Raw genomic sequence first — 27,967 nt, 5'->3', positions numbered from 1 at the left:
GTGACAAAGCCAGTGAGGTTAACATATAGGTTAATGAGACATGAAAGATATATAGTTGTATGTAAATGTATTGGGAGAAATGTATTTATATTGTTGATTTTTAAAGTAAACACAGCTGTTGTAACATCCCCGTAAGTCATTACAGTGTCACAGTGAGCCAACACAAATAATACCAGGACCCTGAAACTGAAGTAGCTAGATGGAGTTGAATTACTCATATCCTTGGTATTTTTTTCTTCTTTCTTCTTTCTTTTTTCTTTTTTTTTTGCAGAAAATACAGAAAAAGGGGTTTTTATGTATGTATGCTGGTGATTTGGTGATTTCTTCTCATTTAAAAAGAAGAACACAGTGGCCATGCACCAGGGGGCATGGTGGCCTCTTGGACATTACTGTACAGAGCAGCACCATGACCCAGGGGGCATGGTGGCCTCCTGGACATTACTGTACAACCCTGCTTCGAACATCACTCAAGTGCTTCAAACCACACATTGGTACAGTGGTTCAATACAACTGCCTCATGAGCTACCGCGAATGTGTCAAAGCCTCAAGTGTTAGAGAACCGTCACTAGGGACGACTCCCACACTCTTCCAACCTAACCACCACCCTGAGTCAGGGTGCCCTTTCTAAATGCATGTGCTGGTGGTGCATGCTGGGAGATTTCCCCACACAGTAATATGATAGATAATAGAAAACAGCTTTGCAGCGCAGATGATTTTCTTTTCACATGCTTGTGCCGCCCCCCATATGATGCCGACCCGGGCGGCTGTCCGGTTCGCCCGTGCCTAAAACCGCCACTGGCTACAGGAGACACATAACTGGTCGAAAATAACACAATATCAGTGTTCTGTGTGTTACTGGCCTAGACTTATTGTTGTTGGAATACACATATATAATAAATCCTCCAGGAAGCCATAAAAAAAGTATTGTTTTAGTAAGAGGATTTTATTGTGATCAGTCGAACGTGTGGACTTTTATTGTGAAGGCAAGTATATACGGCTACCGGAAAAAAATACGCGCCCAACTCCACAACAGTGGGGGGTGGAGTATCTATAGAGTTAGCACAGTGTGGAAAACATTTACTTTGGGTTGGAATTAAACAGTAGCTGTACGCTAAAACTTGTACCACAAATTAAACTACTGTGTGCTGTCGCCGGTAGGACTGCTAGCGTTAGCTCAGCCTCCCTAGCAACTCTGTGCCGCTGTTACCGACAACGACCAAGGTAAAAACAGTTGTTTGGAATTTTCACGTTCGTCACTGAAGTTATTTAGACAACCTGATTAGGTACGCGTATCAGCGGTCTTAAAACAACTTAAAAGGAATGAAACACTTGGTATAAACGTTTGCTGTTCACGAGTGACTAGTTAGAAGAAATGTTGTTTCCAGTCCAAGCTTTTCATAGTAAAGCTGACCTAGTGAGAGCTAACGAACGGTTTAAGTACAGAAGAAAATTGCTTGACAGTATTGTTGTCTTAAACGGTTTAATTACACAATATGTGTTCAGATCCACATAACTACAAAATCTCTCCATCTCTTTCAGGAAACTCTGATGACATTTTATTTCGAAAGAATTTCTTTTCCGGTTGTGTGAGGCGGGCCCGACGCAGCTGATTCAAACAACAGGGAGTAGGGAGGCTCCCGGGTTTAGTTGTTTCCCTTCCCTGTGCAGCAGCATGGATCCAGAGTGGAGCCCACACAGTCCAGGTGGAGAGACCGCCTTGCCAGACCAGAACCCAAAGAACCAGAGGAGTCTGCGAAGTCTTCATGTTATGGCCACCAGGTTTGTCAAGTTACTACAAGAAGCTGAAGGAGGACAGCTGGATCTCAAAGAAGTAAGTTAACTGGGAAAGTCAAGCACACAACAGAACAAACGCTGATCCCTTCACTGGAGATCTTCTGTCATGTTTGGTCAAAGCTTTCTTTTTCAAATTAATCTAAATCTCTGTAATGTCAGATAAGTGACAGTAGGGCTCTTCACCTGGACTTGGATAGCACACTTAAACTAGCATAACAAATGGATGACTGTTACCTTAAAAATCATCAAAGCTGCAACAATTAGTTGACCGACAGAAAATGAATCGATAATTGTTTAAAGACCATTTCATTTTTCATCATCATTTTTCAATCAAAAATGTCAGATATTCTTTCTTGCTTGATGATCAATCCAGTCGATAGTTTTTTTTTTCAAATCTGTCAAAAATGGGTGGCTGTTAGTTGTTACCATTATGTGTCTTAATCCTTTAATCAAATGAAAGAGAATTTAATAAAGATTAAGCTCTCTTAGACACTAAAGTGCTCAGGTTTTTGATTCATGTTACATTTCATTAAAAAACTCAAAAATTACTCTCCAGTTGATTCATTTAGCAAAAGCTATTGAGTGAAGCGACTATGATAAGTTCAGTCAACCTTAATGGTGTTGTTTTGAGGTTGTCAAAATGGTAAGTGCATCCCTCTTAACAAACAACAAAGATTATGTACAGTTTAAGTGCTTAAATGTTTTTTCTTTTTTTTTTTTTTTTTGAAAGTGGGTTTTGGTTTTTAGTAGCCACTGTAAGTGATCCCCTGAGACACTCAGATCGTAGACTGTGAGAACATCTGTGAAACAAAAATTCTCTGAGGACGAGGCTGAGGAGGCTGTGGGGGATAAGGATTTTTTGGCGTTCTTTCAGGCCGTGAGGGTCCTGGCTGTCGGACAGAAGCGGCGAATCTACGACATCACGAATGTGCTGGAGGGCATCGGTCTGATTGTGAAAATATCCAAGAGCACTGTAAAGTGGATGTAAGTTTTTAACCCTCCTTTATGTGCATTTGGGAAAGTGTGTGTGTGTATTAAGAGTGTAGTGCAAAATATAATACATATGTTTTTTTCCTAAATAAGAGGCACAATGCCAGGAGAAAATGCTTGCGAATTAACAAAGAGACTGACACAGTTAAAGTCTGAGGTGGAGGACTTGGAGCAGAAAGAATTAATGTTGGACCAGCAGAGACTCTGGGTGGAACAAAGCATCAGGAACACAACAGAAGACTGCAGCAAATATCCTTTTTATGCCTCTTTAAACTTGAACACATTGATTTCCAACATTTGTCATTTGTATTCTATTCTGTGTACTTCAATTTGTATTTCTATAATATAGAAGTTGAACCTTAACTCAGATCAACTCTGACCTATGTGGATCATGAAGATATCTGCAATTGCTTCAGCGGTAAAGTATATTCACTCTCTTGTCATTTAGCAATGACTCTTATCGATTACTCTTGTGTACATTTCTTTGTCAACATATCTTTGAAAAAGATAGACAGTGAGCCAAAGCCAGTTCTATCCGCTTTTTTATTGTGGATACATTTTATTCCTTAGAGTGAAATACACATCCTGGACTTGCTTTTTGAGGACTATAGAAGCAAAAATCTCTGTGGCACATTTCTTCCTCCCTCATATCTGCTGCAGTTGAGTTGCACTAATTGATGTTTCTGTAGGAAATCTGAGAGATTCAAGATTAAAAACCAACAGCGTAAAACAGCTTGTAAAACAACTGTGACATTAGTCACTTCTCATAAAGTCTACATATGAGGTAAATTCAAGTTTAAACTTTTTATGTCTCATTGATTTCCCTTACTAAATTTCTGTACCAGTCACAAAAGGTGCAGTATGGAGAGTTGTGTTACATGAGACTTTTAAGCTTTATTAGAATAGATAGCAGCTCAGGATCAGATGATACTTTGGCAATTGAGTGTCATCACTTTCACACACCAGTGTACAAACACTGGTGTGTAAAATCATGATGGTGCTTGCATCACCAAAACGGCTGACACAAATATATAAAGGCCAAAGAAAATTATTGTTGAAAATTAAGTCCTTTGACTTTTCAATGTTTCACGTCTTTTCAGGCCACACACTCTTGGCAGTACGAGCACCATCTGGCACACAGTTAGATGTTCCCATTCCCAAAGCTGTAAGTCCTGCATCACTGGAACCTACTGTACTGTTTTCTTTTTGCTGCTTTTAATTCAGATGGGATGACTTAGTGTGCACATACATCTTCCTTCAGGTCCAGAACAGCCCAGCAAAGTACCAGATCCATCTGAAAAGCGTCAGTGGACCCATAGATGTTCTACTTCTTAACAAACACTCTGCCAGCTCTGTTCCTGTTGTACTGCCAGTCCCACCGCCTGAAGAAATTTTACGGAACGCCAAGTTAGCCATGTCCACTTCAGATGAGATGGAGAGCAGTACTGTGCCTTGTCAGGCTTCAGCTGATACCAAACATTGCTCTAAATCAAAACAGACGGCCATGGAGGACACTCAGCCTCTTCGAGCATCGTCGTTTATAAACACTGAGCCTAAGAGAACTGATGCACCTAAATGTGAGTATTTTAGTTTGTGCAGTTTCTGAGGTGTGTTCTATGTTGATAGGCCTCTGAAAGAGAAACCTAACTTTCCATTTCAGCTTGAAAGCGACCCCATGTCATATGATCCAAAGTTTAGATCAGAGAAAATGTGAGTTTGCCTTCAACTTCAGGGGCACGAACAAAGCGACACCACACTTTTTGACTTAATTTCTTTTGATAAAGGCAAGGAACTGCTGTTGACTTTGACCAGAATCATTTAATTGGACAGTAGAAAATGTGTGCGTAGAATTTACTACCATAAATTAAAAAACTTGCTCATAATGTCCTCATGTCTCATGCATATTTTTTTAGTGTGAAGGACTTTTACATTAACTTTTTAAAATCTCGTTTCTAGTTCCAGATTTATCAAAGGAACTGAAGGATCTGCTAGACCCATCCAAAGGTAGTGACCTTGTTGTTGATGTGTCTCTGAATTATGGTCATTAACTCTTTAAAGTAATTTAATTTGACTGTATACTGGTAAATGATTAAGTTTTTTTTCCCTTGTTTCTGTAGAAATAATGAATGCAGATCTAATCACAAAGCTTATGACCTCTAAAGGTAAGTCCATGTTAGTTTCTGACTTCATATCGATCATAAATTGTTATTTGTAGTATATTTCTATTAATGACATGCATACCTCTGCTTCTCAGTTTTTTCTCCACTCCTCCGTCTATCGCCACCACCATCTGAAAATGAATACATCTATAATCTGGATGAAAGTGAAGGCCTGTGTGACCTGTTTGACACACCGGCGTTCAATGTTTGACCATGAACTCTTGTGTTAAGACTTCAAATGTAAAGATTTTTCTCTGGATATGTACATAGCAGCCTGTTTTTAAATAGTTATTTGATTTAAACAAATAATAAACAAGTGATTTCAAATATTGTGTGCACCCCATTCATACTGTATACAATTGCAATACAACAGTCCAACACATCACCACAAACTGCAACCTCAGAGTTAAATCAAGAGCTCTTTGACAGCTCCTTCATCAGGGATAATAAAGTTTTACTCTATTTAGGACTTGATTCAATGGATTGGATTACAGTACACATAAATTTAAGTTATGTTCCCTTACTTGAATATTTTCTTCAGCCTTGCTGTGTTATCATGACCCGAGTATGATAAAAATACCAAACATGTTTTTACTACCAGTTGCCAAGAATTTGACTAGTATATATAAAAAACTAGCTATGAAACTTCTTGTACATACAGTATATCTATGAGATGAGTATGTCTGAAACTGTTGACCTTTATGTCAGGAAATGTTTGCCTGTTTGGAGGTGTAGCAGAGATATACATGTACATATTAAACAGCGCAGTGTGGGTGTGAATGCATGAGGGATCCGACTAAGGAGAAATAGTGCAAAATAATATTTAGACATCATTCCGTACATGTAAATTTTGTAGTGTTGGGTTTGCTGCTGTTCCAGGAGATAAAAATCAGAGATGAAATCAGGAAAGCTCCCATAGAAAAACTGAATAGGTTTTACAGATTTTGAGAACGAAATTAAATAAACTTTTTTTTTTTTTTTTTTTTTAAATTTCAATCTCTGTATATATTTTGGGGCGAATTCTGTTCACATTATTCAGCCTTAACGGTGCCTTTAAATCATTGTGTTTCATGTTGTGTAACATTAGATGTGAAATCTCACATATCAATCTGAAAAGTAACTATTAAAAGTAACTAGTTTGCCCGAAATATAGGGGAGGGGAAGTATAAGATAAAATATAACTATACAAGTGAACTTAATACCAGTTCTTAAACACAATACTAAAAGTACTTAGTTACTTTCCACCGACACATACGTTGCTATGCAACCGATGGCGACATGCGTTGCTTGTGGCAACCAGCAGCAACACATTTGGCCGTTCACACGCGTTTGAAAAATGAAGTGTTGAAACGCTTGACATTCAAGAGGACTCGTTGAAGTTGTATCTGCTGCACCAGCTCATCAAAACGATCGAAACATCGCCCGTCTCTCCGTTTTTTGGCTCTATATACGATGGTGAGCAAAACGTTATTAGCATGAATTAATTACAGCTTCATAGTGGGCTAGCTACAGCAGCTAACGCTCAGTAGGTGTGTTGGGATAGCTACTTCGCTAAGCTATTTTAACCTTCTTCTATTATTTTGACTCCCGCCCAGCCTCCCAAAAACAAAGGAGCAAGTAAAAAGCCTGCAAAGGTACGGACGCCCACGCTGATAGATGGCCTTACCAAAGAGGAGATGTCCAAGGAGCAGGTCAGAGCTGGGGTGTCAATGTGCGTTTAAATGTTTGGAGTGATGCTTTGATGTTTAACATAAGGAGGAAAGAACAATTTCATGTTCAAAGTGATCAGTACTTTAAAAGAGGGACTCACTCAGAATCTGTGTAGATGAGAAGATATCCTGACTTTTCTATAATGTTTTTTTACCAGCTGAGTAGCCTGTAAAAACATTCCCTCTGAACAGTAACTTAACTTTTTAGATGTACAATGGGTGGAGTGCCCTTTTAGGATAAAAATGAGGCGATAAGCTACAGTATTTGGTTGTCATAGTAAAATAACTTTTGGACACTCAGATATGGCCACATTAAAATATGTTTCTCTATATTTCAGCTTGAGGAGCACATCGTGCGCCTTCGAGAAGAGCTGGATAGAGAGAGGGAGGAGAGAAACTACTTTCAGCTGGAGAGGGACAGAATCCGCACCTTCTGGGAGACCACAGACAGACAACTGGAGGAGGTCAAGGCTGAACAGAAAAACCTAGACAGGGACATAGAAGATGATGAGAGGCGCCATCAAGTAGAAGTCAAGGTAAGGGTACTACATAGATAGATATGCTCTAGCTACACAGTCAGACTGCACCCAGATTCAGGGGCTGGATTTCACCAAGTGTGAAATTGAATCCAGAATATGTTGGAACAGGTAAGAAGGCTGTTCCATTTGAAGGGCTCTTCATTTACAGTCAATAGATGCAACCTTTGCTTTCTGAATTTGGAGAACTCAACCAGCGTAAGTCCCTTGTACAACTTTTATTTCTTTAGTGGCTTGTGCAGGTTGTCTTCTTTAAAAATCAGGAAAAAATCATATGATCGAACAACATTTATTATTTATTAGCACTCCATATGTCACAAATCACATAAATAATAAAATAAATCGCTTTTACATATTTTTGAATACCTAGACTAACATAAAACCATTAAAGTATAAATAATGGAATGAAGCAATCCATTCCACTGTTTTGTTTATGTTTTTAATCACAAGTTGTTACAGAAAAATGGGAATCACAATATTTATGTTGTAAGTTAAAGCTCACAATACATACTGTAAATGTAGGTGTGATGAAAAATTTCCTGAAAAATTACCCAGGTATGATGGAACAGTGAAATAGTGAATATCCCAAAAATCAGAGAAATCATTTTGGGCATTTTTTTGCTCTCTCAGATCAGGATCACAGGCTTCTCTGCAAATTGAGGAGAAATTTCCACTCCCTCTACCTCTTTCCTTGTCAAAGGTTTACAGATAATGTCACAAATATATTGTGATCCACTTAAAAGGAGACTGTTTTGAGTTATTTTCGTAAGAAGTAGGCATTATGAAGATATACTGATCCTTGCATTAGCTTTTCTCAGGTGAAATGTAAAATCTCAGCGACACTCTGAGAAGGTGTCATCTGCTGTTTGCTTGGGTGGGAGCAGAAAAGAGGCAGTTTAAAAGTACATTGTGTCACAGCTACAGAATGCTGTTGCCTGTCCTGGGGTCCAGTCAATTTGTGACAGCACAGCCTGATACCCACTGCAGGGCCTAGTGATAGCTACACTTACAGTACTTTTTGCTGTGTATTGATAACAGGTCAGCAAAGTATATCTATTGACCACTTAAATGACTGAATTAATTTTATGTTGCACATTTGACTGAATTTTGTCCCCACTAGGTGTATAAGCAGAAGATGAAGCACCTCCTGTGTGAACACCAGAACACAATCTCTGAGTTGAAAGCACATGGCTTAGTCTCCGCTGAGGCGGTGCAGAAAGAGCAGGAACAATTAGAAACTGAGCTTCATAAGGAAATGAGGGCCATCATGGTGGACATGCAGGAGCTCGACAATGAAAATCTCATCAAGGAGCTTGAAGTGGTTTGTAGTGCACATCAAGTCTATTTTGTATCTAAACTTAAGAGATCTGTGTTTTTAATGTTTCTTTTTACCTTGATATATTTTGACAATTAAGCATTAAGGCTTCAAACACCAGTTTGGCTGTTATCTCACCAGAAACATAATGAAGAAATGATTAAAACAAGGGACATGTGGGAGAAACAACTCACAGGTAATATAAGTGATTTAATTTTAAGTTGAATTCAACACCGTGTGCTGCCAAAAACCAAGTTGGAGTCATAACTGTGTTGCTGTTTGTAGAAATTGCAACCAGGTATGAGAAGAAGATGAAGGTGCTTCCACAAGAGTTGGACAACATGAGGAAAAATGGAATCATTGAGAGAGAAGATCACTGGAACAGCCACATCAATGGCCTTATAGAAGACCACAACAAAGCTTTCAGTGATGTTAATGCCCTTGTTAATCACATGCATCAGGATGAGGATTTGAACATCGTACTGGGGGTATGAGTGCTCACATTCTGCATCCGTGTCAGAATAAACACAACACAATTTCAGATGATTTGTTTAGGCCTGCATTTCCTTGTTGAGTCTGGTGATTATATTTGCAATCAACTGATAAATTACTTTGTCTATAAAATGGTGAAAAACAATCCATAATAGTTTCCCAGAGCCCAAGGTGGTGTCTTTAAATGGCTTATCTTGACTGATAATCAGTTTTGATATCTGATTCAAAATAACATGAAACTTAAAAAGTCTTTAAGAAGCTGTAACCTGATGTGATTCTTCAGCTCTGGGATACATACATGTATACATGTATACATGTATACATATACATACATATACATACATACATACACATACATACATACATACATACATACATACATACATAAATATAGATAGATGCAAGATTGTTGATAATTATTTTATGTTGTTTAACTAATTGTTGCTGCACAACGTTTGATCTGGTTATATTTTTTCACATTGCATGTTTTGTTGGCTTTTCTCAGGTACAAATTGAAGAACTGAGGATGAAACAGGAGAAGACGGCGAAAGACCTGAGCCCTGTTGTGCAGGATAATAAACGTCTCTCTGAGCTTCTCTTGAAAGTCAAGGAGGAAATTGCTGAAAACGAGAAAAAAATGAAATACAAAGCAATGGAAAAGGTTGTGTTTTGTTTTTTTGTTTTTTTTTTATAAAATTGAACTTAACATCCCAACTTGCACACATTTTTGTTTCTACCAGTTCCTTAGTTGGTTCTTTGCTTGGCATTTATATATTTATTTATGATACTGCTTATGACAGGTCTCCAGTGAAAAGGTCAAAGAAAAGGAGCTGAGGGATCTCAAATTGGAATATGAAGCACTGGAACAGAAATTCCACAAGGTAAAAGTTAAGTTGCACAGCATCGTGTTGCTCAAATGTTAGCTTGATTCATGAACACCTTGGACATGAGTGCGATGTTGTGTGTATTTGTGGTTATTTAGGTGAATGTTTTTGCACCTGTTTTTGTGTGTGTGTGTATGTACGCGCGTGTCACACAGCTGGAGCTGGAAAGGAACGAGCTATACCAGACATACTCTCAGAATATTCAGAAGGTGCAGCATAAAGCAGGTCTGAAAATTATTGCTCTGGAAAGGAAACAGAAAGCCCTGACAGACAACCTGGAGAAGACACAGGCTCAGCTCCACTCTGTGCTTTCGGCCTCCAACATGGACCACACTGCCCTTTGTGGGATCACTAACAAAACTGAGGTACTATTGTATGTCTCTTGTTTTCCTCATCTGTTGTCATTTGTGTTCTTGATCATAGATTTATTTTATCCATGTTGTTGTGCTGTGTTTGTGCATGACAAAAACATGTTTTTACTTACAGGAAAAACTGGACTCCAGTAAGAATGCCATAAAGATCTTACAATTTAAAAAAGCTCAGATTTCCAAGGTTAGTTGTTCATTTACGCATTTGTTTAACTAGTGAGGATGTTTAAACTATTTATAGTGATATTCATACTTATGTGAAATAATTGTGTCTGGCAGGCGCGTAAGGATTTGCTGCTGACTTACAAAGCAAAGCAAAGGGATCTCGGTGTCCCATTAGAGGAGCTTTGTGCAAACCCGTTTGAAAGCAGTCTTGCTGGGAAAAGTCTGGGACCGGACTTGGATCTTGGCTTTGCCCAAAAATGAGAAGCGGTGAATCGAAGGACTGAACCATTTACAGCAAATCTCACTTTCTTTACACCTTATCTAATTAGGATCTGATATTTTTCTCATAGTTTACTATGATAAAAATGCTGATGTTCAATAGCACAAAGAAATTAACATGAAATACTGTTTTCTCTATCTCATAACAATCTTAAAAACAATAGTCAGGGAGTTAGAACAAAAAGTCATCAAACAGGTTTAGGGCCAAGAAAACATGACCAGGACATCCCTACCTCTAGCTCACCTTTTGACTTTCTAACAAAGAATGTGAAGGAACAGTCTTAGCTGACCCCAGGTCAGGTTAAGCATCATAACCTGTGTGTCTGTCACACAGATTCAAACTCTGCTGGGTGTGAAAGCATTATGTTTTTTGTGAGTTTTCAGTCTCATACAATAAATTTTTCAACCCCCTGTCCGTACCTGTAAAAATAGTTATCCGATATCAAAAATATTCTCTTCTGAACACATATGTGCCTTGTTAATGTTCTTGAATAAAGAAAGAAAAGAGAAATAAGAAATGAAGACAAAGTGTCATTGCTGCTCAATTAACTATAAGCCACAAACACCAATCTTTGCAGTCTTTTTTTCCATTTTTTTTTTTTTTTGCTAGCTGGTTTACATGCTGCTCTTAAAATGAAGCTCACAGGAGCAGATTCAACATCTGCAAAACTTCCTTCTGTCTTTCCTACCCGAGGCTGGTTACACTTAGGCTGGAGCATTGGCTGTTTTTAGTGCTGGGAAAGCCATGCATGATCTCTTCACTGTCAAATATAGCGGTTCATCTATATTGTTAATATTAAAGTTGCATCATGTTAACATACATGTTTTGATCAAATGACAAAATATTTTTAAGATAAGTTTTGTCCTTTAACTGATGCAGTGATTCTGTTCTGTTCAGGTCATTTGTACAATGAAGTTATGGGTTTACAGCTACAAGGACATAATCCAAGTTGTGTAAAACCTGTGGTGGACAGTTTGTTAAACATTTACAGTCCTTCACTGTCCCGCTCTGGACGCCAGGCAAGCTGAAGATCATGTGACACAAAATATGGCACAAAGTCCCACAAATATTTGACGTTGACTGAAATTTAAATAAATTCATCAACAGCAAGTAAAAAAAAAGGTTTCTCAACTTCATGCCAGTAAATTAAGACAAAGACCAAATAAGTGTAGGGGACATTTGACCTATTTATGCTTTTATACTTCTACTGGAAGATGCAGGACAAAAGTTGGACTCAGACCAAGTATTCCAATCTGAACAGCTAGTTTCACCAGCTGATTTCCCCACTGCCATGACTGAGTTTCCAGCGGAGAGAACAGGAACATATGGGGTGGATCCAGTTTCTCATTGAATATTCCTGTGGTGAATCGAGCCCTGCAGCACTGAGTGATCGCTGTTCCCCGTGGTATCAATAATACAGGAGGAAGTTATTGTCCCCGTGCAGGCCACAGTATCATACAGCTAAAGCAAGTGGAGGGAGGGGGTGGTCCTTTCACTCAGTCCTCTTGGGTTTCAGGGCCTGCAGACAGTGGTCTGACTCTGGGGAGCCTGCTGCTTGGCCCTTGCACAGGGCTCAATTGTAAGTCTGCCTGACCGAGGGATAAATGTGTCTAAACAGTGACAGCCTCTACAGTCCTGCTGGCTGGGCCCCGTCAGTAAGACTACACCCCCAATAAACCCAGAGTCACAAGATGAGTCCCAGCTGAGAGACAGCTCAATAGAGAATTAGTCAGGGGGAGACATCGGACAGTTAGACTACTGGATAGATATCATGGGTGTGATTAACATGATCCAGATTTTCACCTTGTTTGAGCACCTAGCTGAGTCCTGTGACCTTCCTGTAGCCTCATGAAGGTCCAAAAATAATGATCTGGAAAAACAAAAACAATATATCAAGATATTGTACATCTAAATATAAGTGGCGACTCTAAAACAAACCTGTGTTTGGTGTTTTTTGGGAATTATACCCAAGAGTAAGCACACTGCACTTTCCTTTTTTTCTGTGCATCGTCAGATGAAATAGTCAACCATTCTGCAGGATGACAAAAAAACTGATGAAACATGAAGCTAAGCAACAACCTCAACCTCAGAGACAAAAAAAGCCAAAAGCAAATTCTCAAACAAATTAAAGAACAGAGAGAGAGATAGAGGGCAGTGGTGGGAGGGGTGCAGAAGGAGCATGAAAGGTAGAGAAAGTCGAGTGATAGTGAAACAGAGAGTGTCACTCAGAAAGAGGTCAGCTCCCAGTCTGCTGACACCGCTTAGTTGGAGATGCTGGCAAATGCTTAAGAGGATACTTGAAGACGTGAATGGATTGTAGCTGTTGGTGAGTTCTGAAAACGTTTTTTTCATTATGAATGATCACTGATATTTAAAATTTACAATGAATAGTTTCAATAGAAACAGATGTATCCTTTTCTACTCTGTCAATCTGTCTTAAATTTTTTTAAGAATCAAAACTGTGTATTTAACTGTGTATTCAAATATCCTTTTCATTGCTTTTCTTTGGACAATCCTTTGAGCATCGCATATGGCTCTGCCTTTAGTAGTTCACAGTCTTATAGGTTTTAAAAGTTAATTACATTACTGATACCTGTTTTTGTAACCACGCAGTGAAAGTGGTAAGGTGAAGTAGCAGCCAGTCATTAAGGTTTAATATCTCCTCTCCGCTGAGATACTTTACTCCTTGAGTCCATCTCATCACTGAAAAAGAAAAAAAAAAACAACTCAAAAACAAAACAACAGCTTTTTAAACAGGGTTTTGTGAAATCTTTAGCCCAAGGAGAAGGATGTGACACCACGGTGTCACTGTGCACGCTGGCATGAGATGAAGACGGCAGAGAAAGGGCCAGGGATGGCCGCTCTTAGATTCACAAGCATTGTAGTTTGTGCTGTTTTACTGGGACAAGGATCCCCCGAGAAGACAGGTGAGTGTGTCACCAAGACACGTCAGCAGTTGTATGTTTTTTTAGAACGTGTTTATTACATGATTTTGACTCAAGATGTCTGTAATGGACTCTTCCAGGAGTTGGTAAAGAGGACCAGAGAGATGCCTTTCTTAAGGAAATGATTTCAAAATGGAGTAAAGGAGGTGGTTGGAATCTTCAGAAAGCTCCTCCAGAAACAGACAAGGACCCACCTGTGCACCCTTGGGTGAGGAATATCATGGGGAGCCTAAAAACACTTGGTCTTCTTCACAGCAAAAACCTGCCTTCACTCAACAAGCCAATTGACAGACACCGACTCTCTGGCTTCCTTTACAACATCTCTCTGTACCTCCAAGAGATGGGTGCTGAGCTGGAGGAGGCGCCGGCAGAGCCAGATGAGGAGCAGCTGTGGGAGAAGGTGCTGCATTTCTTTCTCCAGTCCGAAGGTAGTGCTGCACTGAACCAGTGGAACGGCCGGGTGCCACCACGGCCCAGCGTCAAAGTGCAGGACTGGTTTTTGTCCCTGAGGGGCAGTCCTCACTGGGACTGGCTCCTGGGGCTGCTGCAGAGTCTCATCACTCTATCAGAGCGTCAGCCCCACAAGCCTTTCTTGGCTTTCTTATCTCAGAATTGGAGGACAGTGAGTGCCGTGCTGGAAGCTGCGCTGCAGGCTCTGGTCAGTGGAACCTATGGCCAGGCCAGTGCAGGCCTGCAGGGCTTCATCTGTGCTCTAAAGGGTCGTAGTGACTGTGCCTTCAGTGTTAGTTGGCTTCAGCAGCTGCTGCGTTTCTTAGAAACACGCAACTGGAAGCCTGTGGTCAGTTTACACCCAGCAGGAGAAGGAGCTGAACACAGTAAGGGCTCAAGTGCTTTTGGACGTTTAAAGCCCTTCAGCTTGCCTCCTGAGGCCATGAGGCAGGATGGGTTGTTTGGCAATGTGTCTCTGGAAGACACAGTGACCACAGAGGATGATGCAGACTCCATGCACAGTTTACTGCTGCAAGCGTTATCACGTTCAGGTGGAGGAGAGCGAGGAGGCCACCTAGCACAGAAAAATTTAGCTCTTGTGCAGAGTTTGGATGGGCTGAGGAGGGGCCTCCTGCACAGGGTGGGTAGTTCTGTTTATGGTAACCTGAGGAAGAAAGTGTCACGAGTTACCATGGCTCTGCTTGATGATGTCAGCAGCCTGGTGGACGTGCCACATCCCAACGCTCAGGGCTGGTGCTCAGTTGGTGAGTTTGTAGAGCAGCTGGCCTCAGAGGCTGTTTGCACAATCATAAGCGATAACTCATCAACATTAGACAAAACGCTGAGCAGAAATAATTTGAATGAAATGTGCAGCCTTCCAAGACATAAACCTGCTGGCTATTTTCACAGAACATTGTAGTGTTGTCAGTCACATTTAAGATACATGCATTCATACAAACAGACTTATGATAGAATTATTATATGATTAAGAAAGATTTTACATGGCAAACATTATGTGGATGCAGGCCCACATTTGAATGGTTTGATTTAGAGGATGATTATACTATAATGCAACAAATGTGCATAAAGAAAATAACAGGTTCATTCAAACACATTTAAGGCAAAAATGCAACAATAAGCTGTTCAGACTGTCTTTAGTTTCGTTTAGCAAGTAAAGTCCCTTTTTAAGAGACTCACACTTTTGGCCCTGGTTTCACCTGAAAGATACAGGAGGGAACGTGACTGTGACTGACACTGCTTTAAAATCTTTATAATCATCCTCGTCACTGAAAGCACTTGTTGTTAGCTTGGCTAATCTCTTTATCCTCTCATTGATGTCAGTAACATTATATCTCGGGCTTTGTTAGCTGAGCTGCACTGTTACATCAGGCCTAGTTGTGTAGAGCAGGAGCTTCCAGTTGATTTTCCACCACTCATTCACTTTGATTTTCAATTAATATTTGCTTTTATTTGTCTTCTTGAAGGTGACCTGAGACAGCTGATCTTATGGTAAGATGTTTTAGGAGGATGACTCATTTCATTTGACATGTTTGAAATTAAATTATAAAAAAAAAAATCACATTTCTACCATCTGTCCATGCATATGTAGGGGGATAAGACATAATGTGACGTGGAACACCAAGGCTTTGATCGTAAATTCCCAAGGTCTCCCGAGCTCACTCCCATTCCTATCCTGCCCCTCCACTGAAGGAGATGGAAAAACATCACAACAAACCCCAGCCCACTCATCTCCTAAATCAGCCCCTTCTTCGCGAACAATCTCCAAACAAAACCGACTTCATGAACTCCCTAGTGCACCTCATCGCTCCCAGTTCAACCAGCCACAAACAGGGAGAACGAGAGAGAGCAATGACCAGCTGAAAGAGATGCGGTACGCCAGCTCTACAGAAATCCTGGAGGCAGCTTGTAATGAATCCATCCCAGGTTTGACAGGTGTCTCCAACTTCACCGTGTTCCTCTACTGTAAACTGTTTGAGGGGGAGAACGGGTCCGTTGACCCTGTGGTGGCTCAGATGGGGCTCGACCTGCATGCCACGTGCTCTGATGCAGCTTGGTACCTGTCTGCTGCTGAGGAGGACTTCCTTTGGGTCCATGTCTGTAGTGAGTTCTTCGCCCATGAATTCAACAACACTGTGTGTGCCAACTCCTCATTCTGGCTGCAGAGAGCACACCAGGTAATGGATTACTTTTTTGATGAGTGAGCATTTATCTGTTTTCTGGGAACTTTTTCATAAACGTATGTGACTGTGGTACTTTTTACTCACAGTGTCTGTTACTTCATGTTAGCTTATTGTTATTCTAATGTTTGCAGGCTGCAGTGACAAGGGACTACCATTATTTCAACCAGACAAACATAGACGACCTGTGTGTGCAGCTGTCGGGTGAGGCAATAGGAAGTCCAGAACTCGATGAGAACTGTTTGGCGCAATTGGGCAGCAGATCGCTCAGCGCCCAGGTTTTCAGACACTGCTTCCTGCCAAACAACTCCGTCCTGATATCAGCTTTGTGCGGCAGCGAATCCCCTGACCTGCACCGATCCTTGCCAGAGGGCAGCTGGGCCGCAGCGTACTGCTCCAAAATACTCAACTTCTCTCATGGTGACACCATTGAGGAGACTTGTCAGTACAAGAAGTGGGCTGTGTATCATTTCACCAACACCACCCTCCTGGAGCTTTGTGGGCAGACGCATGGGTTGAGAGAGTACATTTGTCTGAACACCACACTCTACAATCAGCTGCTAAGATCAATGCCCCAATTTACTGATTTCTGTGCTGATCTGCAGGCAGAACTCGAGGGCAGGAAATGCTTCCTACAGAGATTTTTTGACATGCTCCCAGCGCCGTATGAGTTTGACACATCACAGCTGTGTGTGGACCCGGCCCCACTGCTGGTTGACTTCCTTCACAAGCTGAGTGTGTGTGAGGTTGAGGGAGGGGACCGTGAAAGGTTTTTAGTGGCACTGGGATATCTTCTGCGAGTGCTGGATGTCATGGTGGGCCTCTCTTCAGGTCTGGATGAGGGTGAAAGAGAGGCGAGACAAGGTTTGGGTCAGGCCATCCTCCTTTCCAGTCTCCTTGATAACACATCCTGGGCCACGCTGCAGCCAGAAGCTTCCATGAGCGTCCTTCACACTGTGGGAGTCTTCTTGCGCAGGGAGCAGAACGCCACTCTGAAAGAGGACCTGCTGAGCTGCTTCAGTGTAAGATAGCTTAGTGACACACACGCAAACACACTAACACACATGTCAAAGAGTGAATAACTTTCTGCTTTCAGCCCGTCTTGTGGGACCTCATCCAGCGGGACGACAACTCATCTGCTCTCAGAGTTCTGCTGCAGGTACTGGCATGTGCTGCTATATTCACATTTGTTATTTCACAACAGCCCAGCTCGCTGAACTTTACATTTGATTTAATGACTGTATCTCACCAGGAGTACCTGCAGATGCCGAGAGACAGCATTCGCACTCTAGTGATGTCTGCTGAAAAAGATGCAGTTAAGAGATTTCTCTCCCATATGCACCAAAGTTGGGACCAGCTACAAGTTGAAACTAGCCAGGTTTGTTCTAAAACTCCTAACAAAACAGTCAATGTACTCTTTGTGACACTTTTTACAAAGCTAATTGTGCAGGTAAAAGCTCTCATCCCTTATTACTATGTACAGTTCTGCTGATTACAGTTTGATTCTATTGCTCTTGTGCTGTATCTATTTTATTTGAATCTATATCATGACCCATGCATAGTTAAAGACAGCCAGATTCAATACATGCCAGTTACTGTCCTGCTGTTTTGTTCTCTATGTCAGGCCTCACAAAAAGAGTTGCAAGCCATGGAAACAATGACCGCTGCTTTCATTCATAAGTTCCCCCGGGTGACCCCAGAGCTGTTTGTGGACCTGTCTCAGTTCATACCCTTCATGTCTGTCTCTGACATTATGAACTTCCCTGCCTCCCTGATTGTCAACGACAGTGTGTGAGTTACTGACCCAACAAATATTTTGACATATCTTCCTGTCCCGATGCTCACCGCTTCTGTGTTGCTCTTTAGCTTGACAGCCATTCGCGACCGCAGCTCAGGGATGAAGTCACTGCAGAAAAAGGCTTTTGTGAAACGACTCCTACAGTCGAGTGTGGTGGGTGATGTCCCTACATGGCCACCGTACTTCCTCAGTTCCATCGTCCCTCTTCTGCCTTACCTCCCAGTCAGTCATTTTAAGCAACTAACATCACAGCAGGTTAGAGACCATTTCACAAATTTGAAGCCCTTTACATAAGTGCCCTATCTCTGCTGCTAGTCTGAGGTTCTTACATATGTACAGATGACAAATTAAAGGGAAAACCTAAATAAATGAGTAGAGAAATGCTTCCATACAGGGCACAAAAGAGTGGTTTTACAAGTATAAAACAATATTTAAATCATATAATAAGGCCTTCACAGTCATCAGATCTCAATTCAATAAAACTTCTATGGGACACTTTGGAGAAAAGTGCTCTCCACCACCATCATCAAACATCAAACCATCACCTTAACAGACATTTTATGTTAATATATCTTCTAATTTGTAGTCCTTCTGTATAAAGTTGGTGAATTTTGTTTTCAGCTTGTTTCATCATTTAATCTGTAGTTTCATCATTCAAGCTATTATCTCTTTTAGCTTGCTCCTATGGTAGAGTTGCTAGGCACCGGCAATCTGGATGGTGTAAGGGGGCATCATGTGCTCCGGACCCTCTTCAGCAAGAAGAAGAATCTGACCAGCGATAACATACTGAGGTGGGGCCCACATTTACAAACATGAAGTATCTCGTAGCATAAAAGCATGTTGCTCCATGGCATTAACAGTGGTCACATTTCATATAGATACAGAGTTTCAGTCCTGCGCTGGGTGTTTGGCCATGAGTGGTATTGAAGTATTGAAAATGCAGATCACCCAAGTTTTGTAAACATGACTCTTTGAAAACTTTTTACATTTTTTTTTTAATTGATTGGTTAGTGTTGACATTAATGTATGTCCCTTTATCAGGTATGGAACTGTGCATCTATTTCTCCTTTACATTATAGATGTAGTCTTTGTCATTGTTTTATGTTTTATTATAATTGCTTTAACCTCAATGTTTAGAAATTCTCAGGCTGCATTGACAAAGGAAATACTGCATGTGTGTAGTTGATTTGATGATCACAGAGAGTGAGGGATCATGTCTTTTGCAGGTTAGGAGTCCTTGCATGTTACCTGGATCCAGTAGACCTGGGTTCATATGTTCAGGACCCCGCTGTGTTCACTGCTCTCTGGCAGCAGCTGGCTCAGTGCATGTCTAAGGGGTTCATCAGTGCCAATGGAAGGGTGAGAGGCACACATTCTCATTGACACCTACTGTATGTGCAGAGCTCTACAGAAAACTCTTCTTTGAACCACTGTCGTCCTCAGCTACCATTCTGTTTTGTGCGTTGTTCCACACAATGTCTGACTAACTCTGTTTAACTGTGTCTCATGGATAGTTGTCCTCTTGGTTGATACCAGCAGTTCAGACCCTGAATGTCAGTAGCATGGCTCCTCCAGAGCTGTCTGCTCTCAGTGGTCTGCTACCCCAGTTAGGAGCTTCCTTCCTGCTGTCTCTCCCCTCTCAGCAGCTCCTGGAAGTCCTCTCACAACCAGGATTACGCAAATATTCCCCAGCACAGGTCAGCAGGAAATGTGTTTTTCTTTTCATCTGTAGCTTCTTGTCATTGTTATCTTAGAAAAACTGTTTAAATGTTCTCTGCCATTTTGCAGTAATAGATATGAATATGTTTCACTTGTCTTCTTCCTGCCATAGGTTTTAAGTGTAAATGTAGATGTCTTAATTAGCCACCAAATCTCCAGGGAAAGAAGAGAGAAGAAGAAAAACACTGATGAAATATGTGACCTTTACTTGAAATACTGCAACTGTCTAAAAATGTGAACTCTTGTGTATTTTGTATGCACACTCATTAATTTTTTAATACTTTCTCCAGGCATTTCAAATGTTATCTGAGATTTCAAAGGACACCAACGTAAGTAGACATTTTCAAAATACTTCTGGTGATTTTCAACCAACTGCATACTCACCAGCGTGTTTCTCTCTCCCTGCCAGCTCACCGTGGAAAAACTGTGCAGACTGAAGCCGTTACACTCTGGTCTCACCCCTGCTGTGCTCAGAGACCTCCAGTGGCCTGAGATTAGTGAAACTGCTCACTGTCAGTGCTGGAGATCATTGCTAACTGAGCTTAAGCCTGGTCACAGAGCCATATTGTACAATGCAGTGCAGGAGGTAAAGGTGCTTTCTTTCTTAAGTACATAATTTCTTCTATCTTTTCATCCCTCTGTATAGATTGCTGCGACTCCTATGTTGCTATCACATGTTGAATAAAGGACAGACTGGAGGTGGAGACAACGGATATAATTCAACAGCTCCAGCTGTTTCACAGTCTAAAACTTAATGAAAACTAAGACATTAAGATATAAACAAACAAACAACGAAACTGTGGCCTCAGGAACATTGATCTGGTTAATCTGACTCTACAGTTTCCAGTGGGTGCTTTGTGCCTCCGAAAGGTCCTTTAAAGGCTTCTAGGTTTAAATTTATAGTGTTTTTTTTTGGGTTGTATGTCAACAGGCTTTGTACAGAGACATGCAGAACATCACACAGCAGGCAAACTGTCTTCTACCATTTGTCCCTCTGAGGAAGCTAATAGAGGCCACGATTGGAGAAACAATGCCGAGGGATATCAGCCTGTACAGAGACGTACACTGGTCGCCACAGCAGGTGCACACATTTTACTTTAATCTGCTTCTGTGTGCTGTTTAACTTTGCATTGATGTGACAACAGTAGGTTGCCAGTTCTCTGTCTAAAGAAGAAAATGTTACCAGCTTCGGTCTTCGCTCCCTTTAATCTGCAGCTTATTGGATATGCTTCACATGAGCCTTTCAGGATATTAATACTCCATACACATCAGCCGCCATCAAGCTAATTAGTTTGGATGTAGTACAATGGTGTAGAGGAGTGTAGCATAAATTAATAATGGCTACCTTAAAGGGATTTTGTCACAGCCAAGAGTGTATTAGCCTTCTTTCACCACCTGTTCTCAGCCTAACAAGACCTGAGTCAAATCAATAAAGATTACCCTTTTCACTTAGGAGCTACACTGAAATGTACTGTGACACTGCAAATTAAGCCTAAACTATTCTATTTAAATAACTGTAGAACTGAGCGTCTCAGTGGTCAGCATTATTTCTGTGTTCTGACACAGTATGGTATATTTAATATGGTACAGCAGCTGAACTGCTTTTTAACAAAACTCAAAGTTTAAAGCCCCTGCTGTCATCAAGGGATCCCTAAAGTGGTGAACCTCATGTTAACCTGCCTGTTAAATTCTATCTTTAAGTTCTGTGAACAAGGCCATAGTCCCGTTTTGAGAGCGGCACAAAAGGAATGCTCACAGAGTGTTCAAAATAGAAAGGGTTCAACCTTTGTGAGACAGAAATCTTTTAACCTAATGTTGGCAAAGAAAGAAGGGTGATAAGATCATCAAAAACATTTGTGAACAACAGGATCCATCTTCTGAGATGCCAAAAACCCTCAAAGTAATTACAAGTTGATTTAGGTTCTTTGATTAAAATGTTATTGATTTTAAGGTAAACCACAGACAAAATGGTGACTCTGACATTTTTTTCTGTCTGTATAGGCTCAGTTTCTTTTCAAAAAAACCTTTGAATTTAAAAACACTACCAGCAAGTCAGTAAGGTGAGTTTGAAACATCCATACCCATGATTTTAATCAACAAATAGTTTTTTTTTTTATTGCAAACCACATTAAAAACTCAAAGCAAACAGATCCATTCACAGTCATTTTCAGGTCAAATTCTCACTCAGTAAACAATTTGAATAATAACCTCTCTTTCACTTGCAGGGCCCTGGGTCATATAGCTGGAGGAATGAGCTGTGACTTTTTGAGGCTTTGGACTAATGATACAGATTTTGCAGAGCTGCTTCAGTTTGTTAGTGAGCTACCTGAAGGCATTAGACCTGCTCTGGTGAGGAACAAACACTTCAACAACACAGCTCAAAACCTCTATCATGATAGCTGATACGCAGCCATAAACCATTAGACAGATTTGCTACATGTTCATAAAATGAATATTGCTATAACAAATTAAAAGTTATGATTCATACTAACAAGTTCAGATGTGTTTTGACTGTGTTACCAGCGGAAATGTATTGTAGAGGAAATGAGGAAACAACCTGAGCTTGACCTCAGTGTTTTGAGCTCTGGGTTTGCTGCAACATTACCGTACGTATCTCCCTAATAAATGCTGTGTTTTACTCTTTTCAAAAGTGTTTCACGGTTTATCCACAGGTTGCTACATTTACACCTCTGCTCTGTTTTTCTCCAGAGTGTCAATGATAGAGAACCTCTCTAATGCATCCATCCGAGCCATTTTGGACCACATCCACGCACACTTTGCTGATTTCCTCAGACTCCCACATTACAAGCAGACGAATTTGGCTGAGAAGGCCATAACCGAGCTGGTAAAACACCAAAATGAACTATACAAATACTGCATTCACTGCATGTCCTTACATGATGTGCGGGAGTTGGCACAATATGTTTTAGGTAGAACACTGTGATCAGAGACCAGCTGCTGAATGTAATTTATAAAAATTATTAAGATTAAATAGAAATCCTAAATTAACCTCAGGGTAATGAAAATAATAATCCCTAACCATGAGCATCCAGAGCAAAGTGGAACTCAGAGATTCTATTTCTGGTTAAATTAAATCAGGGCTTGCGTCAGTGATGGTGAGTCACGTATTTGATTAGTATTAACACATTAATGGGGCAGAAGGAACAAACAGTATGTGTGTCTGTGTGTGCTCACTTGAGAATCCTGAACCAACAAATGCAAGGAGAGAAACACACAGAGAGAGATTCAGACCATAACCTGCCTCATCCTCGCAACAGCTTTTCACACAAGTGAAGTCATAACAGTATGAAATCCTTGTAATCCAGGCCCATGTGATGCTCTGCAGGGCTCTTCTCAGGCTGAGGAGGAGATTGATGGCACCACTCTGGATGTCTTGGGGCCTTTACTCCCTTTTTTGGACCGGGACAGTTTGGCTCTGGTGGACAGAGGAGCTCTGTTTCTCCGGCTGGAGGAGATGAGAAGTTTCTGCCTTCCTAAAAAGGCTCTGAGAGATATTAGTGCCCTGCTCACTCAGAAAGACCTGCTGGGGTAAAGAAACATCCACTGGAGAAAACACTACAGGGTCCTATTTATGATACATGGTTCAATAATATGTGAAGAGGTTATTAATATCAAAATCTTGACACTGTGTAAGCAAAATCTTAAAATCATAAAATACAGCTTTTTACTGGCAACTAAATGACGCATCTTACAAAAACATTTTGACAAAGTATTTAACTCAGTTAAACTGAAACAGGAATCTGCCATGGACATGACACCTACACCAAGTAAAAAAAACAACAAGAGAATACCTTCAAAATATCCAGTAATTTAAAAAAAATGGAATGTATTGGCTACACTCATACTACAGAAAAACAATAAAAAACAAGCAAACAAATGAAAGAAAAATGCTTGTTTCTAGGGTGTTTCTGAGACATTATATTCTGCTATGTGTGCATATCTGCCAGGGAGCCTTCCAAATGGGAAACTGGGGATGTTGAGCATTTGGGCAGGCTGGTGTTTTCTCTCTCAACAAAGCAGATTAACGCCATCCCACTGGTAAGCACCCAAAGACACCATCCAGTGTAAATAATTACTTTCACCGCACTTCAACTGGTTTTCTGAGATTCATCCTGACAATATTGTGTGTTGCTCCTGTGCAGACAGTGTTGAATAAAGACACAGTGGAGCAGGTCCTGGAGGGTCAAAGGCGCTGGGAGGACAGTGAGGTGGGTGGAGTCTGTTCTGCTCAGTGTATGGACCAGCATCGCCAGAGACAGCAGACTGAGAGTCTCCTCCGCGGGATTGTCAAAGCAAGGAGCAGGAGAGCAAAAGGTTCAAGGAATATTTCCTTTAACTTTTAGTGCTGTTGTTACACTGTGTCAAATGCATTTCATCTACTAGGATCTAGGATCTATTGTTCTATCTACTGTCATTAGTGCACCACTTCAGTGCTTGTGACCTACACAGTAGATAAATGTCAGTGGAAGTTTCCATTGATAGTATTACACTGAATTCACCTGTATTCCTTTGAGCAGTGCCAGTACCAAGCTGCGCAGACATCAGAGGGACGTTTCCTTCAGCTTGGACATCCACTCAGCTTAGCCGCATGTCGCAGGTGGATCTGAAAAAGTGTGTAGAGGTGTTTGGTCAGGACGCTTCGCTGAGCGCTGAGCAGCGCCGGTCACTGTGGGTGAAACTCAGGCAGGTCAGTAAAACTCTGCCTGCATCAGACCATGCAAAGTTTAGGATTTTCTCAGCTCATGAATTTTGTATTTGTTTAATTTTATTTTCACTCTCAGGTGTATTTAAATAACAGATAAATGCATCATCCCAAAAAAATGTAATCAAAATTTGACAATTGGTGTCTAAGAATTCCTGTTTTTTTTATAGCTGTAAAATGGCTGTTTGAAGATAAATAGTAAGAAGAGCAGTAAACAGGCAGTCACATGAGTTGTGTTTTAATATCAGCATAATAATGTATGATTAAACCATGCTCTGGTTCCTCACTCAATCCAGTCCTTCAGCCCCGTGAGAGAGCTGAGAGCGGATCAGGTGCTGGCTCTGGGCTCAGTGGTGACGGAGATGGGAGAGAGAGAGCTGCAGGACACAGACCTCACCGACCCAGGTGTGTTGGCACATCTGGGAACGCTGACAGACTGGAGCCCCAGAAAGGTGAACGTCTGAATTTTTCATTCTGATGTAAAAGTTTGAGAAAATGACAGAAACTCAACTTGAATACTTTGTGGTAAATGCTACTGTTCGACTCTTCAGATGAGAGCAGTGATTTTAGGTGTGATGCGGAAACTCAAACTGAAAGTGGAGCAGTTAACAGTCGTTGATCTGGCAACATTTGGCCACCTGATCTGTGGTCTGTATCCCTCAGAGATCAAGAGACTGAATCCATACAACCTCAGGTCAGTCAAATGCTTGTTGTATGATTGTTCACATGCCTACACAAATGCAGAACTTTGTTTTAGACAACTGCTTAAAAGAGGCCTAATCATATGCGAGCCACATTGAAAACATAGGCAAATCATCCAATATTTCCAAGGGAGCAATCACAAAAATCACAACATAGGTCAAACACAGGTAAATGGCAAAGATTAAAAGGAATATGAACATAGATGAACATACATAGTAAAAGGGAGTTGAAATACAAATTTTGTCCTTTGTTATAGTTATTAAACTCCTTCCTGCAGCATTAGAGAATGACTTGCTTGTAGTTTTAGAGAAACGATAATTGGTATCACATACGCCTGCGAACAAATCCAGGGTGCACATTTCTTAGCAACACAAACCTCCGGAAAACATTATGTGTACCCTCGGAGGAGTATAAAGTCCTGAATCGTCTTCCTCAAACTGCAGTGTGGCTGTCCTGTTCCTGCGGGAGATGTCCATGCCGTGCACAGAACAGCAGATGGAAGTGTTGGCAAGCCGTTTGTCCAGACCAGAGGCCTTTGGTCCAGTCAGTGCTTGGGGACCAGAGGTTTTCACTGAAATTGGGACATTGGCAGGTACTGTAGAACACAATATCCCTGGAGGTATAAACTTTCCTGTGATCAACTTTTTTTTATTGCTTTTTCAAATAGTGAGGAGGATGGGAGAAGGAAATGACAGCTCTTGGATGGATAGTTACAATTAAAAATAACCCTTTGGGTACAGACTTGAGGGTGAAACGGGAAGTTTTTGTTTCTTTAAACTTTTCCCCTGATTTGATATGAGAAACATTAATTATCTGACTACTGTCTGTCTCTCTGTTCAGCTGGCTTGGAGGATATAGTGCTGTCAGCTCTGGTACAAGAACAAGTCGGGGGAATCACCCCTGAAGCCATCTCCCTGATGTCACCAAAGAAGATGGCGGTGAGTTTCACCCATGATTTTAGGATTATTTATTCAGACTAATTAACAGATCAGTGTTTAACTTCAGTGCAGATTGATGTGCATGTACTGTATAAGTGGCATGAATGGAAATTTTGACTGAATTATTTGACTTTGAAATACTTTACTTAACTTCTATAACAACAATAGTCTCATTAATTGTAAAATAGAGCAAACACTGCATCTATTTCCCAGGTCTCATCAAGAACAGTGTAGGTGTAAATAATAAAAAGAATGATGGATGAATTGCATTTAGCTCCTTCAGTTTCAGGGTCCTGGTCCTCCTCCAAATATCTTTTAAGACATTTTGGGAAAAAAAAGACTACTTAAAAATTGCAACTTAAACATATTATTCTTGAAAACACATCTGCTTTTTATCCTTCATTAGAAAATCAGGATCTATAAATACACAAATGTTTTTAATTTCAAAAGTTTCAAAACTACTGGACACAAAACGCCTCATATTTAACTGAAAAGCCCATTCTCAGTGTAATTTGCATACATATTACTTGTCAAACTCTGCACATGCATCATTCTGCACAGTGAAACTTAAACATCCAAGCAAATTAACAGTAAGCAAAACACATTTTGGAGTGGGGAAGGATTTTAATGAAACTGGCTCACTCAGAAAACAACTTCAGAATGTAAACCAAAAGCAAACGCAGTGCCATATTACATCTGCATTTCTGGCAGTATAAAAGGAGAATCTTAATGACTTGGAAAAGACAGACAAAGGGCTGTTACAGTATAGATAACAGGCTCAAAAAGTACATGGATTGCAAGCTGCTTTGGACTCCAGCAAAATTATACTGGACATAGTGAATTGTGGACACATACATAAACATAAATAGAAAGAGCATGACTATTGACAGTAAACCCCTCCCATCTGCTATAGTTGTGTTACTATATATGTACCTGTTATGGTATGTCACTTTTAATTTGTTTAATTTTCATATGGAGGTCAAGAAAATTATACCAAAAGCTGTGACAAAGTTTCTTGTAGGAGTTAGTTTGTGTTGGATTGTGTTGTGCGTCTGACAGGTGGTGTTCAGTGCACTTCAGCTGTCGTGGCTGAGTGCGGAGCAGGCCTGGGCTATCACTGAGGAGCAGTGGACCGAGCTGGACACTGATCAGAGACATGCAGTTGGACTAGCTCGATATGAAGGAGACGCCCTGCTGGAACTGAGAGGTGCGTCTTCGGAAAAATCGTGATGACAAAACCTAAGTTTAGTAACCTTCTTCACTGTGAATCTGTGACTGTTATTTTATCTATATGAGAAAGTATTTGTGAGCACATACACTTAATATTACTAAGCAGCCAATGATTTTTATGTTGAGGTTATAAGGTAATGATAAACACTCTGTTCCTCTGCATCCACAGGGAGAAACTTAGCTCCAGCAGCCTTGACCACAGACCTCCTCGCTTTCCACTCACTGGCTCTGTGCCTCTTGTTATGGCAACTAATTTAAAATGCTTGAACAAATTTAATTGTCCATTGACCTCTCTTGGTATCATCATATTTGTACTTCAAATAAATATTTTGAACCGGTCTGTTCTTTCTTTCTGTTGGTCTTTTGACTGTGCTCTGCTGCACATATTTCACTTTTATGCGAGTTATTAGTCTGGGAGAATGTAAATCACTGTATGTAGCTGTACTGTGTATAATATAGTTTTGTTAGAGCAATCAAAGGACGCAGTGCAATGATTAATATTCATTTGACAAAGGAAAAAAATTTAGAGAATGTCTGATCAAGCACACAAACTTTAAATGATTTTTTATTGC

At 40.6% G+C, this 27,967-nt stretch overlaps 3 protein-coding genes across 5 annotated transcripts; all 3 read left to right on the top strand.

Annotated features, from left to right (window-relative positions):
- The first annotated feature begins 1,025 nt into the window (after positions 1–1,025).
- LOC121180207 (transcription factor E2F4-like) lies at positions 1,026–5,264 on the top strand. 3 transcript variants are annotated; one of them, XM_041035441.1, is made up of 10 exons: positions 1,026–1,221; positions 1,672–1,831; positions 2,669–2,778; positions 2,878–3,033; positions 3,159–3,202; positions 3,885–3,949; positions 4,046–4,361; positions 4,741–4,788; positions 4,902–4,946; positions 5,039–5,264. In XM_041035441.1, the coding sequence occupies exons 2-10, from the start codon at positions 1,673–1,675 to the stop codon at positions 5,152–5,154; spliced, it is 1,059 nt and encodes a 352-aa protein (XP_040891375.1). In that variant the 5' UTR covers positions 1,026–1,221; position 1,672; the 3' UTR covers positions 5,155–5,264. The 3 variants fall into 3 exon arrangements, with proteins under 3 accessions (XP_040891375.1, XP_040891367.1, XP_040891359.1); XM_041035433.1 differs by having other exon boundaries at positions 1,669–1,831; XM_041035425.1 differs by having other exon boundaries at positions 1,540–1,831.
- Positions 5,265–6,543: 1,279 nt separating this feature from the next.
- Positions 6,544–10,673, top strand: LOC121183270 (dynein regulatory complex subunit 4-like). The gene is made up of 10 exons (XM_041040278.1): positions 6,544–6,634; positions 6,991–7,188; positions 8,309–8,509; positions 8,645–8,699; positions 8,789–8,991; positions 9,501–9,659; positions 9,796–9,876; positions 10,035–10,244; positions 10,366–10,431; positions 10,527–10,673. The coding sequence occupies exons 1-10, from the start codon at positions 6,620–6,622 to the stop codon at positions 10,671–10,673; spliced, it is 1,335 nt and encodes a 444-aa protein (XP_040896212.1). The 5' UTR covers positions 6,544–6,619.
- A 2,846-nt stretch (positions 10,674–13,519) lies between these two features.
- LOC121183185 (stereocilin-like) lies at positions 13,520–27,787 on the top strand. Its single transcript, XM_041040112.1, has 29 exons — positions 13,520–13,619; positions 13,718–14,851; positions 15,572–15,596; positions 15,697–16,282; positions 16,420–17,307; positions 17,382–17,444; positions 17,538–17,663; positions 17,910–18,076; positions 18,152–18,338; positions 18,759–18,874; positions 19,310–19,442; positions 19,598–19,780; positions 20,093–20,131; positions 20,212–20,388; positions 20,734–20,883; positions 21,804–21,862; positions 22,028–22,151; positions 22,326–22,408; positions 22,512–22,647; positions 23,149–23,351; positions 23,771–23,861; positions 23,966–24,137; positions 24,341–24,510; positions 24,822–24,977; positions 25,077–25,219; positions 25,671–25,819; positions 26,068–26,165; positions 27,225–27,372; positions 27,565–27,787. The coding sequence occupies exons 1-29, from the start codon at positions 13,520–13,522 to the stop codon at positions 27,651–27,653; spliced, it is 5,895 nt and encodes a 1,964-aa protein (XP_040896046.1). The 3' UTR covers positions 27,654–27,787.
- The last annotated feature ends 180 nt before the right edge of the window (positions 27,788–27,967 follow it).

This window comes from Toxotes jaculatrix, chromosome 1, assembly GCF_017976425.1.
Source record: "Toxotes jaculatrix isolate fToxJac2 chromosome 1, fToxJac2.pri, whole genome shotgun sequence".
NCBI classification, from domain to species: Eukaryota; Metazoa; Chordata; class Actinopteri; family Toxotidae; genus Toxotes; species Toxotes jaculatrix.
The sequence above is the reverse complement of the archived record's forward strand: the minus strand, read 5'-3'. Positions and strand labels throughout refer to the sequence as shown.

Excerpts from the sequence above, each read along its gene's own strand:
- LOC121183185 (XM_041040112.1), top strand. The coding sequence starts at position 13,520 with ATGAAGACGGCAGAGAAAGGGCCAGGGATGGCCGCTCTTAGATTCACA. Across the intron at positions 13,620-13,717 it reads AGGATCCCCCGAGAAGACAG|GAGTTGGTAAAGAGGACCAG; the intron begins GTGAGTGTGTCA and ends GGACTCTTCCAG. Across the intron at positions 14,852-15,571 it reads TCAGGGCTGGTGCTCAGTTG|GTGACCTGAGACAGCTGATC; the intron begins GTGAGTTTGTAG and ends GTCTTCTTGAAG.
- LOC121180207 (XM_041035441.1), top strand. The coding sequence starts at position 1,673 with ATGGATCCAGAGTGGAGCCCACACAGTCCAGGTGGAGAGACCGCCTTG. Across the intron at positions 3,034-3,158 it reads ACAACAGAAGACTGCAGCAA|TCTGACCTATGTGGATCATG; the intron begins ATATCCTTTTTA and ends ACTCAGATCAAC. Across the intron at positions 4,789-4,901 it reads TCTGCTAGACCCATCCAAAG|AAATAATGAATGCAGATCTA; the intron begins GTAGTGACCTTG and ends TTGTTTCTGTAG.
- LOC121183270 (XM_041040278.1), top strand. Across the intron at positions 7,189-8,308 it reads GCCATCAAGTAGAAGTCAAG|GTGTATAAGCAGAAGATGAA; the intron begins GTAAGGGTACTA and ends TGTCCCCACTAG. Across the intron at positions 10,432-10,526 it reads AAAAAGCTCAGATTTCCAAG|GCGCGTAAGGATTTGCTGCT; the intron begins GTTAGTTGTTCA and ends TGTGTCTGGCAG.